The sequence below is a fragment of the Emys orbicularis genome, chromosome 5 (genome assembly GCF_028017835.1).
Source record: "Emys orbicularis isolate rEmyOrb1 chromosome 5, rEmyOrb1.hap1, whole genome shotgun sequence".
In the NCBI taxonomy this organism is placed as follows: Eukaryota; Metazoa; Chordata; order Testudines; family Emydidae; genus Emys; species Emys orbicularis.
The window spans coordinates 22,021,001-22,046,858 of record NC_088687.1 but is presented as its reverse complement, the minus strand read 5'-3'; the positions used below and the strand labels follow the sequence as shown (position 1 = coordinate 22,046,858).

General features: G+C 40.7%; 1 protein-coding gene across 2 annotated transcripts in view; it reads left to right on the top strand.

Annotated features, from left to right (window-relative positions):
• The window catches only part of GRID2 (glutamate ionotropic receptor delta type subunit 2), a 1,035,124-nt gene that overhangs the window by 652,629 nt on the left and 356,637 nt on the right, over nucleotides 1-25,858 (top strand). For both annotated transcript variants that reach the window (XM_065405037.1, XM_065405036.1), the window contains one exon: nucleotides 21,520-21,573. In XM_065405037.1, coding sequence (XP_065261109.1) covers nucleotides 21,520-21,573 — 54 coding nt within the window. The remainder of the gene's footprint in view (nucleotides 1-21,519; nucleotides 21,574-25,858) is intronic.

Sequence of the window (25,858 nt, the reverse complement as noted above, 5' to 3'; positions counted from 1 at the left end):
AATGTTGTAAGCAAGAGACTTCAAGGTGTTGACCTTGATATATCTGGAGCAATGGAACAACTGGACAAAGCAAAGTCATATCTACAGTCTTACTGGACAGATGAGGGATTTCAAAACGTTCTGAAGAGTGCACAGAAGTTGGCAGAGGAACTTCACACTGAAGCTATTTTCTCACCCCATTCAAGAATACAAGAGTCACCGAAGAAGAAGACATTTTGATTACGAGACACGGGATAATCCCATAAGAGACCCCAAACAACAATTCAAAGTTGAATTCTTTAACCAGGTGCTAGATTGTGCAATATAATCAGTTGAAGAATGTTTCATGCAGCCCAAGGAACACAGCAGTATATTTGGGATGTTGTATGATATTCCAAAACTCCTCACTATACCTAAAGAAGACCTACACCAGCAATGCAGGGCACTAGAGACAGTGTTGACACATGATGACATGCGCGATATTGATGCGAGTGATTTAGGTGATGAACTGAAAGCCCTTTAAAGATACATTTCAGAGGATCAACTCCAAAGGCTGTTCTGGAATATATATGCACAAATAAGATGACCACCCTCTTTCTAAATGCTTTTGTTGTTCTGCGCATACTTCTAACGCTCCCTGTAACAGTTGCCAGTGGAGAACGCAGCTTCTCCAAGCTGAAGTTAATAAAAACACATCTACGCTCCACAATGACACAGGAGAGGCTGGTCGGCCTTGCAACCATCTCAATAGAGCTTGAGCTGGCCCAGACTGTGGACTTTCGGCAGGAAGCAGTTCAAATCTTTGCAACCAAGAAGGCACGGAAAGCACTACTTTGATTATTCAAACAGATGAAAATGCCAGTGTTTACTATGCAGACAAGAAAAGTTACATTTGCTGTTCAGGCGTTTGAAAGTTAAGTGTTACTTCAAATTTTTGAACAAGGCATTTTAAGTTGTTAGTTCTCCTTTATTGGGGTAGGTAGCAGAGCAGTACCATGAGAGGAGTAGAACAGGAAGAAGGCAGAATTGAGACCTTTCAAACTTTTGGCCCAAGCAAGGGGGCATGGGGGCGTCATTTGAGCTCCCTGCCTCAGGTGCCAAAATGTTGTGGGCCGGCCCTGGTTTCTATGTTGGCATTACGAGAGTTCCATCTGAAGTACGCTGAGAAACTGGCCCCTGGAGGTGCCCTTGAGCAGGGGTTACTGGCAGGAATCGGGGCCTGCAGCAGAGCCAGTCTCTGGGCAACCTAACAAGCACAGCTGGCCTGTAGTAGGCTGCCTAACTGGGTACGCCACCTGATTAATTGGAAGAGTCAGCAGATTGGCTCTTAAACCCAACAGCAGCTATTCAGCAGCTGTTCAAAGTATTCACCCATGGCTGAGAGAGCGCCTGATCCTGCCTTGGACCCAGCCCTGTCTCTGCCTTGCCTCACTCCATGTAACCCCGTTCTGACTCTGTGTTCCAATTCCTGACTTTGGCTCTGGCATCTGGCCTCTGACTCCGGTTCTGATGATGGGCTCTGAATCCTGCCTACTGACACCGACACTAACCACTAGGCCTGATCCCTGCCCTAAGCAGTAGGCCTGACCCCCGCTCCATCTATTCTGCATGATTGTCTATGTCCCAGTCACTGACAGGCATTTGATAAATGGACTCAGGGTAAGGGCTTGTATGTTCTTAGCCATAATGCTATCTTGTGATTTCATACATCAGTATAAGGTCATAGTAAAACGAGCATGTTTTTGTATAGCAGCCACTAATCAGAGCTCATAAGCTGTAACCATTTCCAGATGATGGTATTTTGTAGGAATGGCAGCAGGCATGAGATGTCGCAGTATTCATAAGTTTCTAAGTACAATTGTCTTACTGGAGCAGAAAATGACTCTAAATTTAATTTTTTGTTGTTACTTAGAGATTTTATTAATGTGTTTAATTGTTCATTGTCTCTCCTGTTAAGACGTGATACACATTGTTCTGTGAACAGAAAGTCCGCCCTCTCCCATCCCCCACTGAATACAGAAGAAATGTTATCCTCTTAGGTCTGGTCTACACTAGGAAATTAGATCAGTATAATTTTCACACCCCTGAGCGACCCAGTTAAACTGACCTAGCCGCTGGTGTAGACAGCGCTAGGTCGATGGGAGAAATCTCCCATCAGCCTAGCTATCACCTCGTGGGGAGGTGGATTACCTATGCTGACAGGAGGTAAGGAAAACCATGAACTTCGGTTGGACTACTCTTATGAGTAAACTTACAGATTTATGCATACGTCTTTATAGCATTGGGCCCTACATTCCTAAAATATCTGATATGTAGAGATATCCTGATTTCTCTCCCTAATCTCCCCCCCCCACCGCTTAAAACAACCATGACTTAGAACTTTAGCAGCTGCTAAGGCCTTCAAACTTTCAAATGTTTCTATAAATGTACAAATTTATACTAGTTCTACTTCATTGTTACCACAATTGTAATGTAATTGCAGTTCTATTAGCATCCATCCACCCTGAAGTTGGTCTCAAGCTGCAAACTTTGCATCTGGATCCAGCTTTCAAATATCCAGGAGTCCAGAATTTTGGGTGTTTATATCCGGGGAGTCCATCAGCCCATTATAAAAATAGGTGCTGTTTACAGACTTTGGATCCAGATTTTAAAAACCCTAAACTTCGGGTGGTTTGGCTTGGGCATTTTGATTTGAGTCCATCTTTAATCTAACACACTTACCAACATTTTACCATATTAATTGTAGCATTCTACCACAGTATTTTACCGTGTCCTCATATGAATTGCTATTCCTGCCTCTTAGTTATTGAATCCATTCCTGGTCTCTTGAATTTCACCTGACGTTAATAACAAAAAAAAAATTGTGTGTGTATATCCCCTGCTTTGTCTTTAGTGCTGTACAATTCATTTAACCTCTGTTAGTTTCTGCTAAGTCAGTGTACTTCAGAGAACGTGTAACGAGCACCAGATGTTCAAATATGGTGGCATCCCTTTTAACCTGCAGTGTAGAAAGCATTTTCAACTTTTGCCATTAGTGACTCTCAATGCAGTAGATCAAGGATGCTTCAGTGGTTTTAAGACATAGTGCACAGTCTCAGCTCTGAAATGATGTTAACAAATCTCTGGCCGGTTACTGTAGTAGAAGTTAAGACCTGACTCTGGTGGTGTGTATTTGACTGAAGGACAAATGTGATGTACCATAAATTTATTAAGATAAAACTGTATGGAGTTAAGGGATTAAGTTTATACATTTTATGGGTGATGGGATAATATGAAATCCTCCTTAAAACTAGGTTTGACTTTAATATGAAAGATTACAGGGTTTATCACGAAGGAAGCTAAGTGTTTTGATCCATGCAGAATCTAACAGACATACTGAGGTCTTGTACAGACCTCCTGGGCTTCTGGTGACAAAAATATCCTTAGGCTAACACAGTTTCATTACTAATGGATCCATCTTGCAGTTATAATAATCAAAAGCTCAAATAAAGGTTGGTTTGGGGGCTTTCACCCTTGGTATTGCACTTGTATGTTACATTTTATTTTTTTAAAAAGTTTAGAACCCAGATTTTATTTCAGTTCCTGTGCTTTTTAGAGGGGTTTTGGAGCTGTAGCCTCAAGCCTACAGCTAGTAAACACAGCCTGTTAGAACTCTATTAAACTGCTTTTGATTCTTGAACTCCTATTACTAGACAAAATGCTTTCAGCCTTCTTATTTAGAGAAGAGCTGAATACTAAGTTGGTGTTCAAGTCAGAAACACTGGCTATCTCATTTGAACCTCTGCCACTGTTGTTCTCAGATATGTGAAATTGACAGGCACAGGGCCACCATAAAGCTGAAAAGGGGAAAAAGCTGATGGGTTTAGTGATATTTTGTCACTTGAACAGTGGCCTTCATTAATGATGTCTGTGATGGGAAAATGAAATACTTTCCGTTTCAATAATACTGAACTTATGCTGAGCTGGGAATACCCTGAAAGAAAACAGTGAAGATGAAAAAGAGAGGCTTTATTATGCTCTATACCAGAAGATTTGCAACTGTTTTCTCTCCAGCCCTTTTATAAATGGATCAAATTTCAAGTTTACAAAACTGGGGGCAATGAAACTAAAACCAGATGTCCCATTTTATTGTTGCTTTATCCCTAATAAACTATGCAAAATGTGTCCCTGGTGCAATAAGGACCAGATTTTAGAAAAAGCTTAGCACTCCATCCATTACCTGAATGGAATGGGCAGATTTGCAAAAATGCTCAGCCTCCAGCAGCTCCTATTAAGGAAAATCTGACTGATCACGTCTGAAAATCCAGCTCTAAAATGTTCACATTATAATAATGAAAAAAAATTTGTTCAGCCTTTGATTTTCAATTGCAAATCCAATATCTGCATTTTATATTTATTTCTCCTTCAAAAGATTGCCTTTTTAAATGCCTTGGAGTAGTGTGGTGTTGCTCGCATGCCTGCAACCTCTAAAAAAACAGTACATCTCTTTAGCACCTCAAAATAGAAGTGATGCCAAAGTGACTGGTTTAATTTTAAGTAATATTTAATGTTCCTGTTTGCTAGAAGTTGTCTTCTAGGTGAGTATTGTTATAGTCTGCCATGCAGAAGCCATTGGTCCATCCTTCCCCACTGTATTATTTTGTCATACAAAAGCAGAAATTGGGTGTTGGTGGTAGAGGGGGATAAATTGTATCAGTCTGTCATGCTGTCTGGGGTGGCTCATGACCATGAGTGCCTACCTCAGGACAGACTGTCAAACACAGGACAGACATCCCAAACGTGGGTAGTGTGTTCTATAATTAGATTTCACCAAGCTAGTAACAAATGTGATCTCCTGGATTACTATCAAAGACCTACTATGGAGTCGCAGGCAGTCCCCTTAGACTCTCGTCTATTTTTCCACCCAGACAAACTGAACTTAATAATAAATAGTCACTTACACCAAAAATCACCCCACATTTAGGTAGCTCCCAGTCACTTAGTCCAGATCAAGTGGTACTCTAGATCCTACACCAAAGGCAATGCTTGCAGCGAATCCTGTAATAAACTATCTAAAGGTTTATTAACTAGGAAAAAGGAATAAGAGAGTTACCTACAGGTTAAAGCAAGCAAACACACACACACAAATGAGTCACCATCTAAATGTTAAGCGTGACAGAGTTGTGGTGATCTGTCTGTTCAAAGTATCTTTCAGAGCAGCCGTAGGAGGCAGCCCCAGGAGATCTTTGGCTTCAGTTTAGAGTCTCTGGCCCTTCAGAGTTCAAACAGCCAAAAAGATGCAGTTTCTTCTAACCAGGGATTTTTATTCCCTTCCCCCAGAGTTCAAGATGATGGGACAACTTCACTTGTGTGTTTCCTCTTCCTGGATGTTGGGGGAGTAATCAACAAAGTCTTTTGTTGTCCGATGTTCCACAGTGGTTTGCCTGGTATCTATGGGCCTTCTTTTGTTGGACAGGAGATAACACTTCTTGTGGCAAGCTAGTATTTCACCCTTGGTAATGTTTCTCTTCTGACTGGGAAGGGAGGAGTGATTACAGTTTCAGAGCAAACATGTTTATAGTTACAGAGCAAACACTTAAATATTACCTTATAACATGAGCTATAGAAATTACAGGTGAGATTATGAAATGCTTATATGTTGTTGCATGTAGTAGTCTAAACACAATATACATTTTTATAAGACTAATACCTATTTTGAGCAGAAGTAACATACAGGTGACCTGGTCTGGTCTCCAGCTATGAGGTTGTCAGTTCTTAGCTAATGCCTGCAGCCTGGGCAAGACCTGGTATCTGGCCTGCCAGCGTCACAGAAGCTACTGTAAACAAATTATCATATGAGCTACTGTAAAGCCTCTTGTTTGACAAAATTTTCAGATTTGTCACTGTGGTCCTAAGATTCAGGCTAGTGTGGTCTGTGTACCAACTTCATAAAAGAATATAAAAAACCCCTTTCTTATAACATGAACCTTTGCACAACACACTCAATCACTGGCTTAAAAAACAGTTGTGTGGGGTAGGGGACATTGTACACTAGTGACAAGAAGCAATCAGCAAGTCTCTGAGATGGCCATAGGAATCTTTTTTTTTTTTTTTTTTTAATAAACACTGCAGTTCATTTATTTTTGGTTCACAGTACAGCAGGCATTCTCACACTTTTCATAATGGCTTTATCTTGAGGGAGCATTCCTTAGACAAGCTCCCTACTGGTCTACCAATTACAATTCCATTTCTGATTGCGCAACATCCCTACTACAACTATTACAGCAGTTGCCTACATGGGAAGGTAATGTTAGAAAATATATATGAAAATTAGCTGCCCTTAAAGTGATAAATATTTTGTCCTTTTTTGAATACTCGCACTGTATCCTGTTGTTGTCTCATTTGACTCCCATTTGTTCTGTTCCTTTCTCTCCCCATGCTCTCCTGCACATGTTTCCCAGCCACCTGGTCATGGGCACATGCTCCCTGGCTCCCTTTTACATTCTGCATGATTGCCTGATCCCATAATCTTCTCTACATGCTGCCCGGGCTGCTGCTTTCTTGTACTAATACCCTCTTTCCCTGGGCATTCCCCTTCAGCTGCCAGCTCCAGTCCCTAGGGGTGACTCCTGTTTCCTTTCTTCCTTTTCTATAGGGCAGGGGGACCAAACGTAGGAAGCTAGGTTAGTTCCTCATCTTTGTTTCTGGTCCCTTCCAGAGGAGTCCAAGCGCTTCTCTACAGAATTAGCTTGAAACAAGGAGAAGCCATCACCATCTGACCTGCCAGTTCACTGTGGACCACAAACAGGTCCACCACTGTCAAAAGTTAGAGAACTTTTGTAAGTTACTGCTGTAGTAAAAATGTGAAGGGCCAAACCAAGTTGCCGCCATCCATATATCTGCCTTAGAGATAAATTACTTCAGTGATTTCTAGTGTGAGAGATTCTGCTGACGAAAGAGACTGGGAGGTCAACTATTCTTGAAATAACACTAAGAGCACTTAGAGAGGAGACCCGGGATGGGGGGGGGGAGTGAAGGTTTTAAAACTATGGACAGGAAGGGGAGGAATATTATATGTCAGGCAGACCATGCTGATAGCTTTCTGGACCACAGCCCTCTTCCTTTGCACCAGTTGTCTTCATTCTCTTCAAATTCCTCCTCAAACTCCATTTATTTCACTTGCTTTGACTTCTGTTCCTGGCTTTCTGCTTGTCCAGAACAGATTCTCCTCTCACTTAAACTGAGGTATATCAGGAGTAAATTCACTGAAATCAGTCGTGTTACCCTGGTATAAAATCAGGGTAGGTGAGAGGACACTCAGAAACCCAGTCTTCATTCAAAAATACCAGACCTATCATTTCAGATAGAAATATCAGATGATATGATTTCTTTCTTGTAGAACAAGATTTACATGGCTTTATTTGTTTCAATCATTTTATTTCCGTTCCCTGAAGTGAGTGCAGCTATGCCAATCTAAACCAGGTGGGGAATCTATTTCAGGTGTGTTGGGTTTTTGAGTTCAATATCTGTGCTTTCCATTATTCATTTTCTTAATGAAGTGATAGCTATATTTAGAGATCATTATAAATAATTATATAGTTATGTATATGTGTTCTCATAGATGTATAATTAGATAATATATAAGAAACTCACGTGTATTTACATGAATTCTCTGGTAGATATTTGTTGGCATTATTATGACAGTCATCACTATGGCTTTGGTGTCTGCAAGAGAGAGCCAAGATATGCCCACATATGATAGTGATGACTGCCATAGTAATGCTAATAAATACCTATCAGAGAAGTTATGTAAACCCATATGCATTTGTTATATACTGTCTCTCCGGGTCTCACAGCAGGGCAATGGCAGAGATGGGAATAGAACCCAAGTCTCCACTAGGCCAGTGGTTCTCAAAGCCGGTCCGCCGCTTGTTCAGGGAAAGCCCCTGGCGGGCCGGGCCAGTTTGTTTACCTGCCGCGTCCACAGGATAAGCCGATCGCGGCTCCCACTGGCTGTGTTTCGGTGCTCCAGGCCAATGGGGGCTGCGGGAAGCGGCGTGGGCCGAGGGATGTGCTGGCCGCCGCTTCTCCCCCCTCCCCCCGCAATGGCCTGGAGCGGCAAACCGTGGCCAGTGGGAGCCGCGGTCGGCTGATCCTGCAGACGCAACAGGTAAACAAACTAGTCCGGCCCACCAGGGGCTTTCCCTGAACAAGCGGCGGACTGGCTTTGAGAACCACTGCACTAGGCTATACTCCTCATTTAACTGAAGACTAAGCTGCAGCCTCCCATCCAGAATTGGTTCTTCCAGAAAACAGCTCCTGGTTATTTCTTCCATCACTTTGGGAAATTTTCCAGTTCTAACCCATTCATTCTCAGAAAGGTGAGGATTCACTAATGACTCACACCTGGATTTAAGCTCTTGAGGGAATCCTTGCTTCTTCTGTTCTCCTCTATCACTGTGGCAAGTTAGAGCAACCAGTTTGGATTAGAGACCACACTCGGTCCAGCCAGCCAAGTACATAGCCTTTCTGTTTGTCTTCTAGCTCTGGACTGACAGAGTTTAGCACAAAATATAAACAGAACTGATATCTCTGGGTAGGCATAAAGATGGAATGCAGACCTCTCCAAGTACTATTTGAACTGAATAAAATGCTCTTCTGTCACAAATACCTATGAACAGAATTCTAGCATCTTTTAGAAAAGATTCTGAGACATTTCTACAAAGAAAATAAGAGGCACAACCAGGAAACTATGCATCAGCTAAATGAAGTCTATACTTTGTATGGGGTTCTGAGGTATTTAATTGTTTCTTTGAAACCTGCAGCTCCCGCAGGAATGCAGTACAGTGGTGATTGGCGAGAAATGCTTTTCTTCTACATTTGGCATCTGTCACTACAACAGGCAACATCATAATATGCATATTGCTTTGATTTCAGACAAAGTACCTAAGAGTAGGCCAATATTTCCCCTAACATTTGTTTGTTACAAGTTTTTTATTGGAACAATCATACTTTTTCTATTAAAAACTGATTGTGATTGTAGATAGCAAGAGCTAAATTTTAATCTATAAGAATAAAATCATTCTTGAGATGAAATGAGAGATAATGTTTAAAAAAATCCTTAAATTGTTTAATGCTGCTACTTAAAGTTTGTAATATAACAGGTACATTTTCAAAGAGTTGTGTGTGTTTCTAGATGTGATTTCCACTGTATGCTTATAGTATTTAATTCTTCTGAAACTTTTTGGGAGTGCAAAACCCAGAATGCACAAGTGATTCCACTCAAAAAGGATTTTGTGTTCACAATCTCTTTACTTGATGATTATGGTGATATTAGTGACATTGTTATTTTCTCTGATTGAACATCTAACTTTTGAGTTGCTTTCATATATGCCTGCAACATAAGGCTGATTGTATCATTTGAATTATCTCCATTTCTCTTAAAATCCCAATAAAATTTGAGAGATGAATTCTTCCCTAGAGCATGGACTTTTTCAAATATAATTAGAATGGCAAGCCAAGTCAATGTAAGCCTAATTATTTAGTAGAATAACCCAGTTTCCTTTAGTTTAAAGCTATCTTGTTTTGAAATAAATCTGAAATAAAGGGAAAACTGATCAGGTCGTTTGAATAGTTTGGCTAATTCTTTTTCCTTTCAAAAGAGATATAAAACGTTCATGAGTCAAATTGAATCGAAAATGATTAAAAGCACTGCCACCCCAATTGTGTCTCTAGGAGGGAGACTGAAAATACAAAGTATAATGAACTAAACTCATTTTCAAAAGTGATTTAGAAGCTTGATTTTTATTGATTGGGGATTGGATAGCAATAACCCTAGGGAAGTTTTCTTGCAACTTGCACCCACAATACAGTACAGTCAGGCCTCGATTTACACAGGTTTTTGTTTTGTTTTGTTTTTGCACAGTTTCAGTTATGCACGGTCAATTAATTGTGACCCTTTATTTTTGTACACAGTAGGGATTCACTTTTACACGGTGCAGTGCGGTTGCCAAGATGCACAAATCAGTGGCATAGGTAGGACCCGACACTTGGGTGGGCCCTGACTTTGAGTGGGTGGGCGGGCAATGATGGGGATGGGGCACCTCTCCCCTCACCCCCTCCAGCCGGTGTTGCGGGGAGCCATGGAAACTCTGGCCAGGGGCCCCCCAGCCCCAGGCACAGTCGGGGCATGGGGGCTTGCCCTGCTCCACCCGGCGCTCCAGCCGGGGAGTGGGGTCCAGGGCTCGCCCCACTCTGCCCAGAGCTCCTGCCAGGGAGGGAGGTCAGGGCACGGGGGCTTGCCTGCTCTCTGGGTGTAATGCCAGGCAGGTGGAGTGGGGTAAGCCCACCATGCCCCGACTGTGCCGGGTGCGTGCCTTGGGGGCCCCTTGCCAGAGTGTCCATGGCCACCCACAAGGCCGGCTGGAGGGGATGTGTGGAGGTAGCCCTGCCCCAATCCCTCTTGCCTCCCCTCCCCTGCCCCCGTCGTTGCCCGCCCACCCACCTGAAGTCAGGGCCCACCCCACTGCTCCACACCCCGGCCTTCCCAGACACCCCAGATGAACAGTCAGAGTTCTGACTTCAACAACATGATGATAATGCTGATACTGTATCAAGTTCATCCTCAACATCAGTAAAGGTTAGTACCTGTACTGTAGTAAGTTTCAATTCTGTACTGTATTGTATACATTAGGAAGGTCATCTTGTGATCCTGGAACCAAAATCCTTATTTCCCATAGACCCTTGGTATCTTTTTACACAGTTTCTGTTTGCACAGTGTTTTTTAAGAACATAACCACAGTATAAATCGAGGCCTTACTGTATTTCCTTTTGCATGGAAGTAAACTCTAGGGATCAGAATACAGGTCTGGATTGCTAGTTCTTCATAATAAAACAAACAACCACTGTCACTCATCAGTTTTGGGGGTTTTGTGTGGAGTTTGGAAATGGACAGAGATTAAAGTTAGATTTCAAAAATACTGACTTTAGTAAAGAGAATTTTTTGTGAGCTTTAGTTTCTGCTGTGCAAAAATGAGCTTTATAAATCAGTGATCCATCTCCCCACTGAGAAGCTCAAGGGCTGAGAGAAGAGACAAAGAAAAGGTCTTGCTGTGGCATCAACAGGAAGTGCTGAGACAGAGAGCCTGCTAATAGTCAGCAGTTGAATGAATTTAGCAGCTAGGGGGCTGGGCAGAGGGAAACAGACATAGACTGGGATTCCAGACACAGCCCCTGCAGGGGGAGAATGAATCTCTTGCAATATGTATGGACATGGGGATAACACAGTGCATCTCATTGCTTTTCTTTTCTGTCTTCAAATCAGATAAACTAGTCTTCAGCTTTTTATCATCTCTCTTACTCTTTCCTTCTGCTTGTTATCTACTGAATGGGCTTGTGCTTTCATCTTCTAGTTTCCACATCACTGCCACAAGAACCATCTACACTACAGGCAATTGCTGCAGGTGCCCAAAATACTCAAGTCACCGCTCTTTAATCAAGTGTATGTTAGGAAATGATACTTAGGTTCTATTTGTTTTATTTGTCTTAAATGTGCACCTTCTGCCTCACACACAAGGACAGATCTTTTTTTTTTTTTTTTTTTTTTTTTGGCTGAATCTGAGGTCAACAGATGGATATGTCCTTGGGGAAGGTAAGTGGGGAGAGGGATATGAAGATCTATCTACAAAAGAGTGATTACAGCACATTGTTCTATGAAATAACATTGGCTGCAGTGGCTAATGGTGTTGGATGCAAGTGGTTTAGTAGTCTTCCAGCTGGAAGAGTGGAGCTCAGACTACAGTGCCGAAAGCATAGGGTGTTACTGTAGATAGTAGATGTTTGGATGAGGATAGTAGAGAGTTTGGGTCCATGATAAACTCATGGGGAAAATTCAACGAAGACAGCATTTTTAGAATAATTTCCATGCCAGCCAGATCCAGGACAGGGGATTTTGTGATGCTATCTGCTGACTTTCATTGGGATGAAAAAATTGGATTGATTAAAACAAAGAAAGAAAGAAAGAAAGACCAGATGACATTCCAGGTCATATCCATTCGCACTATAACATAAAGGAATGGAGCTTCATACTTTCAATGTATGTAACATGGTACTGTCAGAGTTTGTAGGTTTGGCCAGTAAGCACTTCTGTGCAAAGTATCTCTGGCATGACCAAAGATTACATTGTATTTTGGAGTCTTACAGCACTGAATTGACTTGGCAATAGGCATTTGTAGCAAAAATGCATTGAACGATGGTTCAGCAATTTAGATAGTCAATGAATTGTAATATTTGTGTCATAGGTTCATGAATGCCATGGATAGCAACATGAAATCTGCTTTAATTGGGCTAAACATTGAGGTTTAGTGATGACAAATGACAGCAGTGAGCATTACTTAAAAGGAAAAAATTGATGTGTACATCTAATCCAAAGGCTAAAAAAGATAAGAAAATGCACAGTCCAGGAATATTGAATTTCCACTTATTGCTCACAGATAATTAGCTGTTATATATGTATCTTGATCTGTCCATATTCAGTTTAATTTATAACTGGGACAATTTGTTTCTGGATCCTGTTTATCCTACTTTGCCTTCCACTTCAATGGGTCTTGGAATTCGCTGCATTATCGTGACCTTTTTGGGAGAAGCAAGAAAGAAGTGGCTAAGAGGAGCCCTCCTTATGACCTGATTTAACAGTAACACCTTGAGTATCTATCAGTATTATCTTTCTGTCTAGCTGTTGAAGGTAGGATTTTCAAAAGTGCTAATGTGACTTGGAAACACAAGTTTCGTTGACTTTCAGTGAGACTTGTGCTCCCAAGTCATTTAGGCACCTTTTGTACTTTTACACTCCACACTTGCTTTTTATAGCTCCCACCAGCATAGTACTTGAGAAAGTTTTATGAGCAATATGTCATATGCACAAGTTTTTCTCTCTCCCTCATGTGTGTATGTGTGTGTGTGTGTGTGTGTGAGAGAGAGAGAGAGATTATGGAAATGTTATTGTGAAAAGTTGGAATCTGCATTTGATTCTAAAGGCAGAGAGATTCACAGTTATTATGACCCTTCACGGAAATAGTTCTGTAGTTGTGTGCCACCAACTGAAAAAGCTGTATCTTCCAATCCCATGGGTTTCCCTCATTTGATGAACAAATGACTTGGGTCATGCTGAATGACGCTATTGTAGTTGCTCATAGTTAAAAAGGGGAAAAAAGAGCCTCAGAAGTAGCTTGGGCCTATCCCCACCACTGGGAATGGTGTTTGCAATACTGAAGAAGACTTACTAGCACCATTTTATATTTGAAGTATCCCTTCCCACACTATTAGCTGATCATTAAAGCCCCTATCCAGCAAAGCACTTAAGCATGTGCTTAAATTGGAGCATATGAATAGTGCTTCACTTAAAGTTAAGTACAGGTTAACTGGATTAAGGTATAATTGATTCTAGCCTTACACAGGAAAACGACTTCCCATTTGGCAATCCTAGTTAAACTAAAATATGTGTTAGTACTGCTGGTGAATCCAGGGCCGGCTCTAGGATTTTTGCTGCCCCAAGCAAAAACAATTTTGGCCGCCCCCCCGTTTTTTTCTTACACCACCCCCGGCCCCACCTCAACTCCGCCCCTTCCCCAAATCCCCAGCCCTGCCTCCTCCCCCCAGACTCTCAAGCCTGGGAGGGAGGGAGGGGGAGAAGCGGCGCGCGCGCCGCGGCCACTCGGAGTCTCCCCCTCCCTCCCAGGTTTGAGAGCCTGGGAGGGAGGGCAAGCAGCGGCGTGCGAGCGGCAGCAGCAGAGGTGAGCTAGGGCGGCCGGGGCACATTTTTAGGGGCGGCAGGGGTGGCATTCTGGCGCCGGCCATGCCGCCCCTAAAAATGTGCCACCCCAAGCACTAGCTTGTTTTGCTGGTGCCTAGAGCCGGCCCTGGGTGAATCTGTTGGCAATTGAATCTATATAGTATTCCAGGTATTCAGAGCTAGGAAAATAAAGCTAAACCAGGTACAGTGGAGAACAAAACAGTTAATTTTCTATATTATTCCATTAAATACCAGCTCTGTTTGTAGAGGAGCTATTTGTATGGGTTTTTTAAAATTATTATTATTATTACAAATGAAAGAAGCTTCCGTGTGGCAGTATTTCTGGTTTGCTTTAGATTCTTACATGTAGCCCTTAGATGCTTTGAGAGTGAATGATAAGAGAAGGAGTGATAAATAGGTTTTTCCAAAGATTCAAAAGTTCTCGAGTTACTGCCAGTGACAGATGGTTTGTCCTTGCTCATCACTTGTCTTCTTGACAGCATAGCTCTGCTCTCTGCAAAATCTATCCCAGTGTGTACTCAAGTCCTTTAGAAGAAGAAAAATATTTTCTGTTTCAGCCATGATGTTTCACATTGGGCCAATGGCGTTCATGTTTGACCAAGTGGAATCCCTTCTTCACAATACAGTGCAGCATTTATTTTATAGGCAGTCTGGAAAATTGCTAGAGTTTGAGATTACTACCTAAGTTTGTAAGTGATCCCCAATTCTAAAGTTGCAAAGATTATAAGAATATTACTTTATATCAATACTGTAGATACTTCTGATCTCCTATGAGTAGAACTGCCTGCCCTAGGCGTCTGCCTCCCATACTCTCATTGAGTAGCACTTATGCAAGTATTCTCATAGATTTCAATACGATAGCTCATTTAACTACTTCTCAGTGTGTGAGTAAGGTGGCAGAATCGGGATCTTTGTGTTTGTTATTGCTTTATCTTTTCACAAAATTTGGTTTTCAGGTTGAACTGTTTGTGTGGCTGCTTTACTAGGACATAAAGAGTAACCGCCACTGGGACAAATCCTCAGGTGGTATAATGTATTATTGCTTCACTGGCTTCAATGGAACAATTCTAATTTATTCTATCTAAGTAATTGGCCCTTAAAACCCAATATAAAATTAGCCTGCTAAAATAACGCTTGGATGTTTGCTGTTGAAGAGTTATGTGATATGGCAATACACATTTGGCAGTGTATCTTAACTCACAACAGTGCTGGAAAGAGAGAGGAAGAAAAATCATTTCTTGAATTCTTTGGTTATACCATGACACTGTTGCACTCCCTGCACAATAAAGTTGCTGTGGATTGTCAGACACCCAGTGGTGTGAAAGAAATGTCAGCTCAGCAGCACCAGGTCTTTTATTTAATATTGCTACTTTGGATGTGAATGGCAGATGTATTTCAGTGAGCGAAATAAAACAGTTTTTCATGTTTGAGATTCAAACCTGATACCAGGTAATTAACATACTGATATTTCAGTGTTGCAAGATTTCCAAGCAAGTCCACCAAGATGGTGATACCTATTGCTCCATGCAGCATTTTTTTATCTTTATTAAAAAAGAAAGGTGTTGGAGTGTTTTGACACTGTTTACATATCTGCATGGGTTCATGTGTGGCTAGAAAAGAGTTAATTGTTTCATTTAATACTTGTGAAGGATTTCATTTTTCATGTGCTTTCCAGCCCTCATTATGAATGCATACTATAGTTTAGTTCAATTTTACCCTAAGATGTGAGTTGCATAAACAACACCATCACCTGCTTTCTGTCTCGTATGGAAATTTCCAGTCTGTCCCTTTTATGTGTGCAGAGCACTACTTTCTGTCACAAAGCCAGCAATATGGGCAGATGAGTTCCAAAGCTGCACAGTACTCAAAGATTTGGGGTTATTAAACTCCCTAACTTGTGGGTGCCCCCTACCAATTTGTTTTTAATGCTTTTAACTTACAGGTATCAGATTCCTTTTAATTACTGCCCTCACTCTCATTGAACGTATTGGTTTATATATTCCTTTGACCCCTTCCACAAAATGCAGAGTTCATGCCAGCTCACTGGGTATGCATGAAGATGTTTACCTAGACCACAAAGAAATGATATTCTTCCTTTAGTGGATCATCCTCTCGGATGCCGAATAAATGCTTTAACTTTGCGAACACATGAGTAATAAAAAATAATTTCAAAACAGCTTTATTACATGGCCTCCACAACATTATTACGTGGCCTTTTAGTTATGAGTACTGAGGTTTAATTTGAACCAGAAATGTTCTTTGTTTCTAATATCTCTCTGTTCATTAAGGCATTCTTATTTGGTCTCCTCCCTCCCCAGTGAAGATGCAATGGACTCCTTAAATGAACAAAACTGCAAACTCAGTAGAAAGTCAAGGGCATTGTGGAACGTTATGTCATGACACTAAAGGCATGCCTTGTCCAAGTAATGACTTTTTACTGACAGATAATTGGATCTAGGCTGTGTTAGTGCTAGCTTTGATTTTTTTTTTACTGTTCTAATATAATAATGAACTTGTAAACTTGTGCTTCATAACTGCTGATCAAGAGGACTGTTCTATGCTAGATTATGCATATTATTATTTTATCATCAACTACTTTCAGAAAGCTGCAGTGTTCAATGGCAGACTGATTTAAGTTTCTAAACAGTTCCTCTAAGGAGGAGGAGTCTATAAAATATTTGATTGGGTTATTAAAATCTTTCTATTGTGCCCAAACTCTGAATTTTTGTGGCATACTACAAAAGCACATAAGCACAATAATGTAAACATGTCCAAAAGATATTAATAGTAGAGTGGTGGTGATAGGAGAGTAGCCCATTGGGTTAGGCACCGTACCCACAGCTAGTAAGAGAAAGTCCCTATCCTGAAGAGCTTACAATCTATACAGACAAGTTTGGGAGAAAGGGAATAGTATTAGCATCATCATTTTGCAGATAGGAAAGTTCTACAAAGAGGGTGAAATACTGACTCTATTGAAGTTAATGAGAGCTTTGCATTGATTCCAGTGGGTTCAGCATTTCATCCAGAGAGATTGTTGCCCAAGGTCACACAGGAAGTCTGTGGCAGAGCCAGGGCCGGCTCCAGGCACCAGCCCAGCAAGCAGGTGCTTGGGGCGGCCAACGGAGAGAGGCGGCAAGTCCGGCTCTTCAGTGGCAATTCGACAGCGGGTCCCTCACTCCCTCTTGGAGCGAAGGACCAGCCGCTGAAGACTGAAGCGGCTGCGGTAGAGCAGATCGCGATCACGGCTTTTCTTTTTTCTTTCTTTTGCTGCTTCGGGTGGCAAAAACCCTGGAGCCGGCCCTGGGCAGAGCCAAGAATTGAACCCTCATCTCCTGATTCCCAGTCTGATCACTTAACCACAAGACTATCGTTTATGGAAGAAAACCCACCTCTTCAGAAACTTTCCTAACCCCATGATCAACCTCCCAAAGATTCATCTTCAACCCTAAAAAATTCAGAGGGGAAAAGATACTGAAATCTAAACTCTTCTCTGGCAGCCTTCAGGGCAAAGTGAATTCCTAAAACAATGACAATTCACTAAGAATGTGAGTCCTTTGTTCTAAGACTGCAGAGATGTTAATTACTCACTTCATTTTGTATGTTCTCCGATAACATGTGTGATCCCCTTGTTCTTAATCTGTCCACCTTGTGCTTAGCTTGGCCACTCTGATCACCTTCCCAGACCTGAGGAGGAGATCTGTGACATTCAACACTTGTTCCTTCCACCAACAGAAGGTGGTCCAATGAAAGATATTACCTCACCCACCTTCTCTCTCATTGGCTACGGGTCACAGGTGTTTGTAGTGCCTGGGAGGGGCCGAAGTCTGAACAAATGCATGTTGCATTTGTATCAGTATGTAATTTTAAAAAAGTGAACCTCAAAGGTCTTGATCTGCTGAAGATGTCCTGGCTGACTGAAGGTTAAAAAGCTGACTGCATTATATAAAGAACCAAATAAGTCAGAAACCAAATTTGAAATAGAAGATAAGGTGGATCAAACCAGTGCCTCGGATATATAGCAGCAATCATCCTCGTTTTGCGTTTTAATTAGAGTTGGGTGAATTATTTTCAGCAAATATTAAATTTGCCAAAAATGTATTTTGGGGGCACCAAAACTTTTCATGAATATGTACAAATGCACCAAATAATTTTAGCCAAAAAAAAAAAAGTTTTGGGACTGAGATGCCATTCAGAAATTAGCCAGAGAAGGAGGAGAGTGGTGGTACCAATCCCTTCCTTGTAAGTTTTAGCCCAGTCTCCTGGAATGGGGGAGACCCACATTGTGTTCCCCCTCTTCCTGATGTGGAGAAGGGATTGGAACTTGAGTCTATGGCATTTCAGGACAGTGCCCCAGCCACAGATATTCTGATGTGGATATTTCCCAATCTCTTATGTTAAATTGTTCCACTTTGTATTAGTTCAACCGGAGTGATTGAGAGAGCTCCATATCAGAATACCCCGTAGCCATGACACTCTCCTGCAATGTCAGAAACTCAAGTTCAAATGCCATCTTCATAACAGGCAGAGAGGGGAATTGAACCCTTGTCTCCCATATCAGGTGAGTGCCTTAACTACTAGGCTACAACTTACAAGGGAAGTACCACTTTTATCTCCTCCTCCTTCTGCAATTTCATAATATAGCCCTTAAAAAGGTGCAGAAACAAAATGTTTGGGATCAAACAAATTATTTCATTTGACCCCAAACTGACTTTTCCAATTTGGTTTGATCCAAACTCTTTTTCCCCCCCCCGATTTTTTTTCAGAACTGAAAAATCAGTTATTCACCCAGATCTTAATTAGAGCTGGGCAAGGAATGGGAAATCTGTTCCATGGAGGATGTAAAGATTTCAAAATTTGGTTACATTCCAATTCAGTGTAAAAGCCCAAATTTCTCCACAAATCGGAATTACCGTTCTCTGCTCGTCTCTAGTCAGAGCCCTGGCTTCAGGGCAGTCCATCTGGGAAACTGTCCTGTAGCCTGGAAACCTGGACTTCTAAGGAGCCCCAAACTTAGGAGCTAGGGCTTTCGGGCTCTTGGCTCCCCATCAGCCCACCAAGCAGGCTGCTGAGGAGCAAGGTAGGCACCAGGCAGGTTTTGAAAACTGTCTGGCAGGTAAGAGTCTGTTGAAAATCTGCCTGGTTTATGGCAGCAATTCCTCAGAATTGACATGGTCCTGCGGAATGCGTTGATTTCAACAAATCTGCAAATTACAACTAAAAACGTTTCTTTTGAATTTTTCTTAATTTAGTCTTTAACTTTCTATGGCATGACAATACTAGGAAATTTTCTTTGGGAGGCAGTGCTGGACTATTACTACTCCCTCAATTTCCAAACTCTCTCTTCTCTTATTATTGGTTATCTTCCAACTGATTTGATACATGATATCTGATCAGACCAATGACAGCCAGGATGTGTGCTATGTTGCGTCACATCATTTCACTGTTCAGTTCTATCTTGTCCCTGTAGGTGTGTCATAAAAGTCTACTGTGGGGAATTCAACAAAATATCAAAATAATATATTATTATTACCAAATGCGCAAGTGGTACAATAAAGACGGAAAAAAGTTCAGAATACAAAGTAGGGAGTAGAAACAGAGATGTGTAACTCAAAACAAACAAACAAAAAAGAAAAAATGTCACAAGGGCTCAGGGAAACCCATTTTAATCATTCAGTAGTTGTGGGGTACCTGTGTAGGGTCTTGAAAGTCCTCTTGATAGACCAGCATCAAATGAGCAGCTCATTCATCAGGTGTATAGCATGCTCAACCACACCTCAGTTACACAGAGGGTAGTAGATGTACAACTGAATGGAATAATGAGAATAAAAACAGAGGCTATCAAAGTAACAAGCAAAGAGCCCTCTCTACTATCTCATCTCTTAACATCAGGCATTATACATGAGAAACCTTCTTGACAAAATCCAGTAGATGCCACACTTACCTCTTCTCAAAGATAAATGGGGAGCCCCTTGCCACTGACTCATCAGTAGGACCAATCAAAATAACATGACAAAATAGTAGAACCAGTATAATAACATGGAGAATATAATTAGGGTGACCAGATGTCCCGATTTTATAGGGGCAGTCCTGATTTTTCGGTCTTTTTCTTGTATAGGATCCTATAACCCCCCACCCCCTGTTCCGATTTTTCACACTTGCTGTCTGGTTACCTTAAATATAATGCACTGTATCTAAATTCTACGTTAGGTCATGAATTACTACAAATAATGTTTAAATTTACCCAGAGATACATTGACACAGCAATCTCATTTCCCCAAATGATCATCTCAGCACTGGAGAGAGTTTCCTATCTAAGGCCTATTTATATGTAGCTGCCCAGAACCTGGTTTCAGTCTCTCTCTAGGTTAGAATTTCCTGTACTGCGCATCAGTGTAGCAAATGAGAACTGACCCCAGTTCCAATGCCTCTGAATTAATAATGGTGGTTTTCAGTTCTGGGGATCTTACCTCTCTCTTAAGATTAGTAACCAGTTAAATCTCTCTCCTTTGGTCATAGTATTATATAAATTACAATCATCCCAAAGCCAAAAATCAGTGCTGTGCATCTCCCCGGCCTCAATAACAATAGACTACTACCATTCATCTACCACAATGTCAGTGTTGTTTTATGCTTTCACAAAGCAGCATTACAATACCTAGCTTCCTTGCCCTGTGATTTATAGAAGTTCTAGGTGCTTACTGTTTTAGAGCCAATATCGGTAGAGTTACCAGATCAAGCAAAGCCAATCTTGGTTTGGTTTGCAATGCCTGTTGATTTGAAACCAGTAGAACGAACTGAGATGTCCAGACATTTTTGACATTCTTCTATGATTTTTCCCTCCTCTGCTTCCTCCTCCCCACTTCCTACTTTGGTGTGAAAGTCAGATCCTGCAACTGCCTCTTTCCTGGGCTCATGACATTGCCAGCCCACTCATCTCGCCTCCTCTTCTTCTTTCTCTTTGTTCCTCCCCTGAGTGAGTCTTGCCCACAAAATGAAGAATGATAGCACAGAATAAAGAAGGGGAGGTAGCTTCTTGGACCCACCACAAAGACAGCTTTTGGAATCTGTTTCAGTGACAAGATAGAAGTGGGAGGGGACAGCAAGGGACCTGTGAAAATAGAGGCAAGAGTAGGTCATTCTTTACATGTAGTCTCCCAAAACTGCCACAATGACACATTCCTCTTTCTCTCTCAAAAATATCTTTCCCCACCTATTCCTCTATTCATATAATCCCCAAATGTTTTAATCTGGATGACCAGAATCTCCACATTTCCTTCCCACTCACACATCCAAGATAGGTGAACATTGAGAAGGTATCCTGGTTTGGAGATTTAGAAATTTGGTCAGTTTGCGACAGTAGGTATCTTGTCTGAATGCACTGATTCTTTGCCATTCTTTCTTCTGCTCCATCTCACTATACAGTGTTAAAGCAAAAATGATTTCATTTTCTTCTGAATCAACTGAAACCTATTTTCTTCTGTTATGCCTGCAATGAAATATATTTCCATCTTTAATTAGCAAGTCAAACAATAACACAAATGCATCTGCTAAAGGTTCTCTATCCTCAGCTGAATAACAGAGGTCTTTCAGAGCATGTGCTCCTTTTTTTGTCATTTGCAGAGAGCATCCATTCCACTTTCTTTCTTTCTTTCTTTCTTTCTTTCTTTCTTTCTTTCTTTCTTTCTTTCTTTCTTTCTTTCTTTAGCTTTTATAAATAAGCTGACTGATAGCTGCTTTGTTCTCTATTTCAGGTTGTGGAGACTAATTTGGTTGCTTTTGACTGTCACTGGATCATTATAAATGAGGTAACTATCAACCAAATGTTGTTGTGAAGCATGAATCCTGTTTTCATACATACTGACAGTGTTCACGCTGGTCTTTGCCAACAGGAAGCAGTAACTACAGCAAAGTCGAGGCATGGGAGTGAGAGCATTGCTTAATAAAATCAGAATGACAAGTCTTGGGGCTTTGTTGGTTTTGTTTTGTTTTAAATAAAAGGCCTTGTATCAATAAAACAAATGAAAAACAGTCCCCTACTGAGTATGTTTAGCCTTTCCTTTTGGCTTGAGCTGCCTGCTTTGGGAGATCTTTCATAAAAAAAAAAAAAAAAAAAATCAAGCAAACAAACCAACCCCCCCCAAAATACAATTCTTTGTGAGCATAGTGAATGCTTCCTAGTGAAGTGCTTGTGTTCCATTTATATTTAAATGTTGTTTCTAAAACTTGTATGTGTTCCTCCCTTTGCCCCTTTAAAAAGCACAAGGATTAAGTACTTCAGTATGGGCTGGTACTAAAACCCTCTGAAGATAGAGCCATATATGAATATGTATAAATAGTGAACAGGAGGAACCTTTTTCAAGTACAAACATATCTGTTTTCAAATCTGTCTGGGTCTGACCTTGTAGGAATTTTTGCAAAGACGATTGATTAAAGGATCTGTTTTTAATTATGAAATCAACTCTACCATAAATGCTTGCCAGGCAACATCGGATAGGTCAAAAAGCAGAGGAGCTACACATAGAAAACACTGCGCAGTGAAGTTGTTTTTGGATTATACAGTGTTCAAATTTTTCTCTGTTGTTTTAAAAGGAGTCATTTTTAATGTCTACAAAATGCTTAATTGGAGAGATAATTATTCCCAAGTTTAATGTATAGTACCTATATCTGTATATTTTTTGTAAAACATTGTTTAGAGAAATGACATGTGTAATTCCTGATCTGATCTTGACTGGCCACACACTTCTGTTTTCATAGTCAGTCATTAGTTATTCACTGTTATAATACAATAAACAAATCAGAGTTGGTTTATTGATTCCAGTTTATGTTAATGGGAAAGCTCTCCTCAGAAGCAGCATCTGGTTACAGTTAGGTCCTGTTTTACCTTGTCTTTCTAAACTACAGGAAGGTCACAAGGTGAACCTATAGGCATAATCAACCATTTTTCAGTTAGGCTAGATTAGAATTCAGTCATCTTCCTGGTTCTTTGCTCTGGTGACAAGACCAGTTTAGTAAATCACTTCCACTGTTTAAAGTTAACAGATACTATTAAAAATTATCATTTCCCCCAATTCCTATTGAAGTCAATGGGAGTCTCTCCATTCACTTCAGTAGGAGTTGGATTAAGCCCATAATTCATAGTTAGCCAAAATGCTGGTAAATCACTTAGGTGGAAGTTCTTAATGATTGGTGAATGTCATATCTTATTATCATGTTAGTCAATTTTAAATGAATTTGAACTTTAAAAGAAAAACATTAGTGTAGTAAATGGAAAAGCTCTGATCATAGTACATGTTTTCTATATGCTGTAGAACCTACAGAGTCACAAATCAGTTGTTCTGTGAAATGGATTCTGCCCTATGAGCCATATCCATGCATGAGAGGGTAAAATGTAGTTTTCTCTGTTCTAGCATTCTAAATATTTGCAATATTTTGAGGACATTAAAATCAGATCAGAATCAAATAATATCTGTTCACAGTGGCAAAAACTGAATGAAGATTGGACTTTGACCTATCATTTATACAACATTTTTTCCTTTGTTACTTCTTTTGATGTCACCTTATTCAGACCATAACAAAAATGTGAATATATTCCAGATGGTGAATGTTTGGGAACAGTATTAATGTTTGGGAACAGTATTCTGCCTTTTATGTCACTTTATCAGTACACTACAGAAAAATACCTTTTATCCACTTTGATGGCAATGGGAGATTTGAAAGTGGAGTGATGGCTGCCTATGCTCTTTATTGTTTAGTTTTCTGTGTTGTTGTAGCTGTGTTGCGCCCAGAATATTAGAGAAACAAGTCTAGTGTGGTAAGTAAACAACCCCCCCCCCCCACACACACACAAAAGTGCAATCTAGTTGCCAATTACTGTATCCTTTGGATTTACACTATGGGCCAGACTGGGAACTCCATGTTCACAGTGGCATGTAGTTATTCACACAAGTACTCCCATTCCAGTAAATCTAGCCCTTTATGACGGATGTGTTTGTTTTGACTAAATCAGAGCCACCAAGAAAGTGACTATAGCCTACCCTAAACCTAGAACTTAGGTCAACCTAGCTACATCACTCAGTATGTGAAAGATTCAAACCCCTGAGAGATGCAGTGAAGCCGACCTAAGCCCCAGTGTAGACCCCACTAGGTAGACAGAAGAATTTTTCCATTGACCTAGCTAACACCTCTGAGAGGTGAAATTACTACAGCGATGGAAGAACACCTGCTGTTGCTGTCGTAAGTGTCTACACTACAGCTGTGCCACTGCAGTGTTTCTAGTATAGAAATACCCTATTTTACATGTCTTTTCTAATCCTCTAGTCTTCAGCATTTAAGATGAATTATGCAAATGAGAAATACATTATTTGGCAAACAGTTAAAATAACTGCTTACAACTAGCTGCCAAATAAAAATTAGGAATGTATTCCCTTTTACTTTTGGATTGGAAACAAAAAAATCTGAACAGAAATGCCATTCATGAATATAAATCTGCCTAGTTGATTGGGTTGCGTATATTACTTCAATTGCTTATTTTAAAAGGCAATAATGTTTGGTAACATTTACTTAATTTTATTGTCCTATTAGTTGATGTTTAAGGTGATGTATTAAATTAGCCTTGACAATGTGCATCTAATGGGAATTACTGTGGAAATTTGAAATAAATAAATATACAATAAAATGTTACCTTTAATACATTACCATATATATTGTATTGAAGGCTTCATAAAAATGAGAGGTTGCACAATTTCATATGTCACAATCAATCATGTTAGTACTTGGTAATAATACCAATCTCCTCTCCCTGATCAATGAATTCAGTTGAGAAAACCCTCTCCAAATAAATATTTCCATCCCTTCAGGGCCCTACAACAGCAGATGGCATTGTTCTTTATTTAAATTTCACAAGATTCAGAGATTTGGATATATACAAACCACAGGTTGAGTAATAGATATGAGAAGGGGTTTCTCTCTGTTTCTGTTTTCCTTCTCCGCCACAATAAATTTAACCTCTGGCAGCCTAAGGGAATCAGGCTAAATTCTCTTGTCACCCTTGTGTCATATTTGTGCATTCATTACAAATTTTATTTTTAGCTGATAGTAGGAATCGAGAGAAATTGTATGTCTGTATTTAACATGAAAGAAATGGTTTATTCATTTATTTATTTGTAAATAGGTGGCTTACTTTAGTTATTAATTAAACTGTGCAATGTAACCCCACTATGCCCAGTGCTGTCACCTGTCTCCTACTGCTCTCTCTTCAGAGGACAGCCCAAAGCTCTTTGCACTGCTCACAGTTATTATAGGTGAAACACCTTTGAAAAATGTAAATGTTGAACCATTAAAGTTACACATTTTTCAAACGGTTAAAAGGTGCCCTTGGATGCATGCGCACAGCTCAAACAGATTTAAATGGGAGGCTCATGTGCATGCATCCATATGCAGAATTTGACTTTATCTATCTGTCCAAAAAGAACTGGGTCCTAGTTGTTGGGTTCTGTTTCTTCATTGTTATATAAGTATAACACAGTACTATGAAGATGAGGCTAGGGGTAGGTCATACTGTGAAATTAAGAGGCAACTTTTGAAGTTGTGGTAGATCCCAGAAAGTAATTAACTGGATTTCACTAACTTATGTAATGGCACATTTTAAACACATGCAGTGGATTGATGCAAAATAATTACTTGAGGGATGTTACAGGGTAGCTGGCCCCTGAGGATGGTCAGGTCCTCAGCCTACCTATGACAGGCTGTGCTAAAGAGAATGAGACAACCAACACCCATCTGCGGATAATTGATTAACTACTGCCCAGCTACTCAGGCAATTAGTTAAGGAACACCTGGGCTTTATAAACAGTTATGTGGGCTCAGGCAGGGGAGATCACAGGGAAGAAATGCTGGGAAAAGAACTTCTCGGGGGGAGTTGGCTAGGAAGCTACTCCCAGTGGGTAACAAAGACTGATGGGGAGAGGAACAGTACACAGAAAGAGGAAGTGCCAAGGGGAGGACTTCTTGGGAGGGCTTCTCAGGAGGAGCTGCTGAGAGAGCTCATCAGGAAAGGAGGCCAAGGAAGAGTGCTCCTAACTGGGGAGGCTC